The sequence below is a fragment of the Arachis ipaensis genome, chromosome B5 (genome assembly GCF_059453495.1).
Source record: "Arachis ipaensis isolate K30076 ecotype BB chromosome B5, ASM5945349v1, whole genome shotgun sequence".
Taxonomy (NCBI): Eukaryota; Viridiplantae; Streptophyta; class Magnoliopsida; order Fabales; family Fabaceae; genus Arachis; species Arachis ipaensis.
In genome coordinates, this window is record NC_142440.1 from 7,365,805 (window position 1) to 7,375,180 (window position 9,376).

The 9,376-nt window shown below is 31.3% G+C and overlaps 2 protein-coding genes across 4 annotated transcripts; one reads left to right on the forward strand and one right to left on the reverse strand.

The window, feature by feature from the left end:
• Positions 1–410: 410 nt before the first annotated feature.
• LOC107640045 (uncharacterized) lies at positions 411–1,348 on the forward strand. The gene is made up of 2 exons (XM_088486391.1): positions 411–694; positions 783–1,348. Exons 1-2 carry the CDS (start codon positions 611–613, stop codon positions 1,209–1,211), a joined length of 513 nt encoding a protein of 170 aa, XP_088342517.1. The 5' UTR covers positions 411–610; the 3' UTR covers positions 1,212–1,348.
• Positions 1,349–4,389: 3,041 nt separating this feature from the next.
• Positions 4,390–7,731, reverse strand: LOC107642717 (Phototropic-responsive NPH3 family protein). Of its 3 annotated transcripts, none has more exons than XM_016346171.3 (6): positions 7,381–7,731; positions 6,961–7,115; positions 6,800–6,869; positions 6,009–6,617; positions 5,200–5,736; positions 4,390–5,105 (listed from the first exon to the last, which is right to left on the reverse strand). In XM_016346171.3, the coding sequence occupies exons 2-6, from the start codon at positions 7,074–7,076 to the stop codon at positions 4,560–4,562; spliced, it is 1,878 nt and encodes a 625-aa protein (XP_016201657.1). In that variant the 5' UTR covers positions 7,077–7,115; positions 7,381–7,731; the 3' UTR covers positions 4,390–4,559. The 3 variants fall into 3 exon arrangements, with proteins under 3 accessions (XP_016201657.1, XP_016201659.1, XP_020978589.1); XM_016346173.3 differs by having other exon boundaries at positions 7,375–7,486; XM_021122930.2 differs by lacking the exon at positions 7,381–7,731 and adding an exon at positions 7,278–7,352.
• Positions 7,732–9,376: the final 1,645 nt, after the last annotated feature.

Consider the following 9,376-nt stretch of genomic DNA (forward strand, 5'->3'; position numbering starts at 1 on the left):
CTTGCAAAGTGGTGCACTAATAAGCACTATTAATGGTTCTCTGTATGGCCCTAATATTAATGACATTATACCAAGAATATATATATTCTTTTTGGTTTAAATATCTAAGAGAGATAGTATATGAAAAGAAGAGAAAGTACATACTTGGTTGGTTATGTATTATTCTCTCTCTATCTGTACGTTTATATATCTGTGGTAAAAGAAATTATTTATGGTGAGAAAATTTCAGCAAATAACTTAGGGAATGGAAGATATTTTTTTGTTATTCAAGTTTGTGGTCCAAATTTTTGGAATGAGGGAAGCATGGGACTAAGAAACAGACAACTTATGCATAAAGGGAAGTTGATGTCATCATTTTGTAGTATTAGGGCTCAATGCCATTATTATAGTTTAGCAGTACATATATACACACATTCCCCCACACCAACATAGCTATTTTCAGCATAAACAATATGATGTTTCCATTGATCATTTCAGGTAACATCAAATTGATAACTGATATATGAAGGTTGAATGATAAACATACATGAACATCTGAACACAAGTTTCCACCAAAGTATAGTTATTAGTTAATACTGCAGAAGCTTAATTAGCAGTTAGATATCCAATAATGGAGAAGAAGCTCATTAGGCCATGTGACAGAGAATACATGAGGATGGCCATGCTAAAACATGAACAAACTTTCAAACAACAGGTACTTCTTCTTCTTCTTCCCTTTCAGTTTATATACAAATAATAATTTGTCTTAATAATAACTAGATTGGAATGTTGAATTTCAACAGGTGTATGAACTTCACCGTTTGTATAGGATTCAGCAGGAACTGATGAAAAACATGGAAGGCATCAGCAGCAGAATCAGTGAAATTGAAGAGTCAGAGATTGAGTTGACTCTAGGGCCTTCAAGTCACTACAACCGTAAGAAAGTTGTTGAGGCATCACCTCTAACTTCAGATTCAGGTCAAAGCTTTTCTTCTTCTTCTGGTTCTGGTTCTGGATCCTGTTTCATACACAACAACACAAGTTTCAAGACCCATCAATATCATAGCAGCCATAGAGAAGAATTAGGTGGAGGCATTATAGGCCTTGTCCAAGTGCCACATTCAAGTAGTGGTGTTAGAAACGGCTACCATATTATTGAAGAACAATCAAGACTAGAGAGATCAAAACAGCCACCTTCACTTCTTCAAGTATTGAGCCTTAGCATTACATGAGAATTTCTATGGTCAATGTGATACATATATATATATCTGCTTAATTTACTACTGTTTTGACTATTATCAAGTGCAGTTTTATGATGTCTTGTGTATAAAGTACTAAGTTTTATGGTTTAACCGGTTATGGTGTCTAATATTTCTTTGATTTTGTGACTAAAAGTTACACCATATTCTTTTTCTGTCATCAACGTTTATCATGAAAACGTTCCTTTCATGCCAACCAACCATGTCTATTTTAGGCTTTGTGGAGGCCTGAAAATAGAACAAGAAATTCAATCCTTCAAAGAAAGCATCTTTTGAATATGACAAAATTCATATATATCTTTTGTCCTATCACCCAGCCATAGCAAACATTGAGACGTTTCTCCAAAGCAATCAACCCAGCCAGCTAATTGGTTGATTAAGTTAAATATTGTAATAATCTCAAATCATGTTAATTAGGAGACAAATATCTAATGATGAGTGCTGCTTCTGTCAATTTAGTGTTAGTGTTATTAGTGGTGTCACTGAAAAATGGGAGAGGATGCATGATTTTATTTATTGCTCTCAAAAATAACAAGTATAGTTAGAATGTTCTAAGATCACCTTTTAAGATTATTAATTACTTTTTTTATAGAAAACATATAAAATTTAAGTTTGAATATATTTGTTATAAAATAAAAAATTTAAAACAAGAATTTAGTTTCAATCAATAATTCATGAACTTACAAATCAACAAGAATTTGGCAATCTAGTTGTTGTCTAGCATCACATGGACAGAGGATTCTCTTGCGTGTACACTAAAAAACATTTGTAACTTACTACATTTAATGCCTTTGGAATATTCATACAATTGAGAAACCAAATCATAGTCTCTTACTTTTATTTGATGATTGGGTTTTAGACCATCAACACCGACACTGCAAGGCTGTCACTTCTAGTATTATTACCCTTTCTCAAAAGCCTTTTTCTATCGCAAAGGACTAATTATTTTGCAAATAAGACCCCACCAATCTCTCTTCTCAGATTTTATATTCTAGGGTGCGGTGATCTTTTGGTCCAGTTATTTTTGAGAAGACAAAATGTCACTGTGAAAACTGAGAAGTCAGAAGTAGCTTGATTCACCTCATTTTTACAATCGCCGTATGTAAATGGCTAAATGCTCTGTCCTTTCTATACCTTGATTCATGACTTTTTCTTTTTTTTGTTTGGTTAATGATCACGATCCATTTTAAGATCGTTCAAATTTCAAAATGCATATTACTTTTGTTCTCAATAACATGACTTTTTAGATAGGTTATAAGAGATTTTTTTGTTTTTGAGTTAGATTTTAGAGTTAAATTACACTTGTTTGATTCTAATATCATATTCGAATATTTTTTATTTAATATTATTAGGATACTCATCTATACATATCACATTACAAATACACTGCAAACAATTATTCTTGATTCTAAGAAAAGGATATATTATAAGTTCTATATAATTTCTAAATAATTGATAAATGTGAGATATTACTTGAACTAATTTTTTAAGTAAACTTAGACCAAACTCAATTTTAATAATTTTTATATTTCTACTTATCACAGTAAACGAATTTTATATTGCTGTTATTACTATAATTATTAGTGGTTAAGATTTTGTTTTTATTAGTTTTTGGAAGAAAAAGAAAAAAAAACTACCAACTTCTGCCAACTCTTGTTTATAACTGTGTTTAATAGAAGTGTCTTTGTAGATGTGTCTAATAAAAATGTTATTTTTATGACTGTATCTAATAGAAGTATTTTTATAGATGTATTTTTTAGATGTGTCTCTTTATACATGTGTTTAAAATATAATAATTAATTATTATTGACAATAAGTTGGTAGATAATCTATTGGTACCTATACTTTTTCTATATTTATTAAAAATACTGAGAATATCTATCCAAATATTTCTTTTTTTTTTCTTTAAAATAAAAAACTACCTAAAAAAGATAAATAAAAGAGCACCTTTCAGCAAGATGTAATGACCCATGGCACCCCATCCATGTCCTTATGTCCAATCTATGGCTTCATTTGTTGCTAGAAATGATGCTGGTATCCTAGATTATTAATCAATCATGCTAGATAATTAATTAGGGTACTTGTCAATAACAACTAATTATTAGTTGGGTTACAAACAAGTCTAAAAAAAAAAATCTAAAACCTAATAAAAAATTCTAAAATCTAAAAAAAAAAAAATCAAATAAAAAGAAACCACCAAAATTTAATAAAAAAAATATTTAAAATAAAATAAAAAAATCTAAAATTATTGTAAAAATAATATCCAAAATTTACCAAAAAAAATTTGAAACGTAACAAAAAAAATATCTAAAATTATTATAAAAAAAATTCAAAACCTAAGAAAAAAATCCAAATTTAAACAAAATAAAAATTCTTTTAATTATAATAAAAAAATAACGCATCATTTTCGAATGTTTTTTATATTTGAATTTTGAATGTTTAAATTTTAAAAATTTCATTTTTTTTTTCTGGGAATGTACAATAAAAATTAAATAAAAGTAAACTATTAAAAAAAACCATCGTTTCGAATGTTTCTTATATATTTTTGAAATTCAAATATTTAAATTTTAGAGGTTTCAAATGTTTTTCTAAAAATATACAATTAAAAGTAAATAAAAGCAAACCAATAAAATGGAGACATTATTTTGACTAATTCTTATACCTAAGTTTTAGATTTTAAATTTTAGAGCTTTTAGATATTTTTCTGAAAATAAATTTTAAAAAATAAATAAAAACAAATAATACCTCTAGATTTCGGGTGTTTAAATTTTAAAAATTTTTGGATGTTCTTTTTCTATGAGTTTGGATGTTTTATTTTATTAAGTTTTAGACATTCTATTTTAACAATTTTAAATGTTTCTTTTTATTAGGTTTTGATGTTCTTTTTCTATATTTTAAATATTTTTTAATTAAGATTTAGATATTTTTTTAATAATTTTAAATATATTTTTATATTTTATTATGAAATTGACTAATTTATTAAAATATTGTCTAAAGATTAAAGAAGATGTTGGTTATCTAGAATTTTGCATAATTGCATTATTAATTAACTGGCTTAAACCGATTGGAAGAATGATTCTTCATTTCTTCCAATGAATACCAATGTTGAATTCAGTTTGCATTGTTGCCAGTCACCAGCTAGCTAGACAGCAATTCAACCAAGGAATTATATATTTAATTTTCAACACCCTTTACAATATATTTCTCACTTGATCATGATCAAAACATATAATCTACAACGGCATCACACAATGTAGTAGTAAACAAAAAAGAAAAGAAAAGAAAAACTAGGAAAGAAGAGTAGTCCTGTATTTTCAAGCTTCATGATATGGAGTGGCGGCGATTCTTATTTGGTTTTGTGCGACCTTTGGAGAAAGGTGCGATGCCATCAGCACGTAGAAAAGGAGAGAGTTTTCCAAGTTTCTTGGACACAGAACTTATGAACGATTTTCGAGGCAGAGGAGGCTTATCAGCGGCAGAAGAAGGCGAGGCACTTACCATAGGGCTGCTAATTCCTGATTTGATCAGTGTGGAATTCTCGATCTCTTTTAGCTTCATTTTCAGTTTCACAAGCTCTAATTTCAGGTCTTGATTTTCTCTGCGTAATGTGGAGAGTTCATTTGAAACCGGATGGTGAAATACACTGGTCTTGGATTGACCTGAAGAAGGAGATTCTCCACTCGCGCTGCTTCCATTATTCATGGCGTCACGTAGTCTTTGCTGTTCGTAGTAGAGAACTTGAACCACGGTTTGGACCGGAAGACGGTCGTTTTGAGCCGCATGCGCGCACGCCTCTCGCGATAGCTTCTGGCAATCCATCACGCCACATACTTTCTTTCTCTCCATGTCACTCAGATTAGGATGAGCCTACGAGTTTATGCACAAGGATAAATATAAAATACATAATTAAACTTATAAATTATTTTTAAGGTGTTATAATGTTTTAGAGAAAGGAATGCACCTTGAGATAGATGTCAATGGCTCTATACATGCCATCTTCTGTTGGCTTTGATTGTTCAGGAATCAATTCAGCCAGACTGGTGAACTTTGCGATCGTTAAATTTCGATCCGTTGCTATTTCAGATAGGTAGTTTTCCATCAGCTTTCCAACCCGTTCGATATCAGTTTGTGGAGGCGAAAAGTATTCAACATCTTGATTATAGACTAAATGGTTCCCAAGATGAGATTCAAGGTAATTGGTCATGATCCTCTGCACCGTATCCACATCAAACAATGTGTCCCCAGTAAATAAATAAGAAGGAATAAGAAGATCATCTAGGACAGCGTGTCCTAACTGCATGGCCATCCTCTTCTCCAAATCAAGCCTGCAAGCAACCGTCGTCTCCAGATATATCGCCGAGCGAAGCAGCATAGACAGAAAGCTTACAGACATTGCATTCTTCTCCCTTGGCAACAGGCTCACTATTGTCTCCAAAACAACCCTCTTTTCGTGCTCTTGTCGCGGCTCAATCTTCTTCCTTCCCTTTGCAAATATATCCTAAACAAGAAGGAGGAAAAAAAAAAAGATGTTAAGACTGACTGAATCTATAAGACTGCATTTGGATACACTTTTCTGAAAAAGAGCTACAGAAATTCATTTGAGGTGCCAACTCACTTGCAGTTGTGTAAAGTTGATAAACTGAGAATTGTTAGATAGTAATTTAGTTAAACATATTAGATTATCTAACGATTCTCAACTACACCTTTAAATGCAATCTAAAAAGCGTATCCACTTTGAACAGTTTCAATCATTTTAGCCTGGGGTCTCACCAAACCTCGTAGAGATTTCTGTGCATAGAGCATTAGAATGGGACCAATAGCATATTGTTTAAACCCTCTAGCCATCATTGCAGTTAGAACTCTCTGGAAGATGTCGATTCGGAGAACCGTTAAGTCTTCAGACCACCAATCAACCACTGGCCTCTGATGATGAGACACAACTCCATCAGAGCCACTGTCACTTCTTGCAGAAGAAGTGCAAAACTGGCTTTCCTTGCAGGCTATGTATGCAATGGCATCGATGCATTTACTCACCAGTTTCGCTTTCTCTGCCATTGGAAGAAGCTTCTCTGACATGTGCAATATAGACACAGCCCCTGGTATTGTCTTGAGTGCCACTTCGTTCAAGTAAGCATCAGTTCTTCCAACTAAGTTTCCAACTGCATAATCCTCTGTCATCTCGAGATACTCCGCCATGCAGCGAAGCATGGCGATGTTTTCCACAGTTATCTCGAAGTTTATACCGTAACAGAATTTGGCTGCCAGTTCGAATCCTTCTGCTCCTCCAGGAACATCAGAGAGTTCAATCAAGGACACATCAGCATCGTTGGATTCTGAGACCAGTTTCCTAATATATCCACACTTGGAGACTAATGGAAACTGCAATTACAGTATGTAATATATGTTAAAGAATGATTCAACCTTAATTGATGATCAAAATAACAATTCTATGCATAGTATTGCTTCCTAATTTAAGTTCTATAATTCTATTATTAGACATGAAGCACAAAAGTTGAATATGAAATTGTTATTATTCTATTATGTTTGAATCGGTTCACTACCTTATGTAAGGAAAATGAAGCTTCTCCAACTTGAACAATAACATCACTTGGAATCTCCTGAGAAAAAATCCTGTAATTTAAGTACTAAGTAATTAATCTCATTGGTTTTTGGTTCTTGTATCAAAGAAAGAAAACGTAAGCATATCGATATGAAAGAATACCATTCACTCGTTCTCTTCATGGCACTGGAAAGAAGCTCCTTCTTCTTCAGGGACAAGTCAGGAGTAGTAGCAGCAGCAACAGAAGCTATATTATTCTCTTGACCACGATCCACCATGGCAGTTACAGATTCCTAGCTCACAATAGTTTCATCAATCTTAAGAAGAAAAGAAAAGGATTGAGTCAGTGGTGGTATTATAGGCTCAAAGCTCATCTTTTATATTTATAGATTCCCTCTACATTTTCTTCATGGCAAGGGGAATAGAAGTACTTTTTATCCCTTCAAAATTGGAATTTGAAACTCTTTTTTTATATATACCAATTTTCTTTTTTCTTCTTGCTTTTGAAATAAGAAGTTGAAGCTGAAATGAACCAACATGCGGGAAAATAAAGACCAACGAGGATAGAGTTGGAACCTGAACCTCAAATGAGTTTCCGAGCAACGGTAATCAAACAAATCATCTGCCATGTGAATTTACCAAAACAAAGGTTTTAATGTCAAGAAGAAACACAGCTGAGTGCCTGAATTAGAGGGTATAAGAAGGAATATATGAGTGGCATTATCGAAATTTTAAGATGTGAGGAGGGGCAAAATGGAAGCAGAAATGGTGTGTGGTGTGTGGAAAGGATGAGATGGTTGCATGTTGATTGGCGTCTCTGGCGTTTGTATCAACGTGAGAAGTTTGAAATTCTTTTCTCATGTTCCCATCCACAACTATAGAAGAGAGTGTTCCTGGCCCATTTTTGGTAATTTGTTCCGCACCATACATACATTGAATAATAATTTGAATTTTTATTTTAATTTATTTTAACTTTTTTTCCCCGGGTTTAACTTAGTGACAATTAAATTCATATTTTGGAAATGAGAAATTAATAACGTTAAGTTAAACCATTGAAAACTGAAAAGTTGCCACTGGGTTCAGGTTGGTTAAAAATTATGCATTATTGATCTACCAGACTAACATGTGAATAGGACCACAGGAAAATTCATATATAGGGGGCAATAATGAATGTATTTGATGACCACTCAGGTAATTTTTATTCGAAGACGATAAATAAAAATTATTATTTTTACATAATAATTTCATGTAAGTAGTCACTATGGATATTACATTACTTAGCAAAGACTAGAAGCTCAAAATATCTTAATTGGATACTACTAGCTATCTATAACATTTGTTATTGGACAAAGGTAGACGATACTACAGCATTCGTGATTGATTTAAGTATATCGTTGTTTATATTCTTTAAGCAAAATTTCAAGTTGGAATTTTATTTCAGAATAAGAAAAAAATTATCCCTGACTTAGCTCGATTTAAACAATTCGCTATTAATATGTAATCATGGCAACCAAAAATAGATTCATACAAGTGGTTTTAATCAAAATCATGGGATACGTTTGCTGTTTTTACTATTTTTTTCATGGGGAGCATAGTAGTAAGCAACTTAATTTTATTTTAAGCTATGAAACACAGATATTTGCTGAATTATTGTGTCTATGCGTGATATATTTTGGCCATGACATTTATCTATCTTTATTAAAATATATATTTTTTGTATTCAATAATATCTTAATAAAAAATAAATTTTTTGTTGAATATATTTAAACACACTTAAATATTATTATTTGCTAACATGTCTAACTTTATTTTTAATATGTATTTCTTAAATAAATTAAAAAATAATATATATTATTATTTATTAAAATAAAAATTTATTTTAAATATTTTATGTAATTAAAAAAGAATTTAATTTTGATGTTATTTTACACGTGTATCCAATTACGTAACATTACATCAGTAAAAATAAATACTTTTTACATTGATTGCGTGAATTGTCATCTAAACAAATTCTTAAACTCTTAAAAAAATATTAAATACAATTAAAAATTAATTTATACTTTAATATTAATAGAATATCAAAATATCACAATTTATCTAAAAAATACTTTATATTTTATATATATTTATATATATACTCTGTTTCGATGTCTTATAAAAATTTAAAATTCGTACGTTCAAGTTATCCATGGATCATAGATTGTAAGAAATTATCTGGAATAATATTAAATGAATTGTCACATAGGTCATAACGGCATAGCAATCAGCAATGGAAGATTACTATTCAATCCCCCATAATCACTACTCTGCATGATAGAAGCAGGACAGCTTCTTTAATTGATGAACTCATCACCGTGGTATGTATGTAGTACAGCAGCAGATAGTCTATGCAATAATTTGTGCACCCAGCAGTGTATTAATGATAGATTAGCACCCGTACAAATCAGATACAGTTTTTAGTTTGGTGTTTTCACATCATGCCACCCTATAAAGGGTCCCCTTCATATAATGCATATCGACTAATCATCATCAAAATAATGATTCAAATCAATTTGCATTAGATTGTTGGTTTCTCCAA

Bases quoted from the DNA above. Each gene is read 5' to 3' on its own strand.
- LOC107640045 (XM_088486391.1), top strand. From the start codon at position 611: ATGGAGAAGAAGCTCATTAGGCCATGTGACAGAGAATACATGAGGATG. The intron at 695-782 runs GTACTTCTTCTT...GAATTTCAACAG, and splicing joins AACAAACTTTCAAACAACAG to GTGTATGAACTTCACCGTTT.
- LOC107642717 (XM_016346171.3), bottom strand. From the start codon at position 7,076: ATGGTGGATCGTGGTCAAGAGAATAATATAGCTTCTGTTGCTGCTGCT. The intron at 6,618-6,799 runs GTAGTGAACCGA...CTGTAATTGCAG, and splicing joins CTTCATTTTCCTTACATAAG to TTTCCATTAGTCTCCAAGTG. The intron at 5,737-6,008 runs GTGAGACCCCAG...CTTCTTGTTTAG, and splicing joins AGAAATCTCTACGAGGTTTG to GATATATTTGCAAAGGGAAG.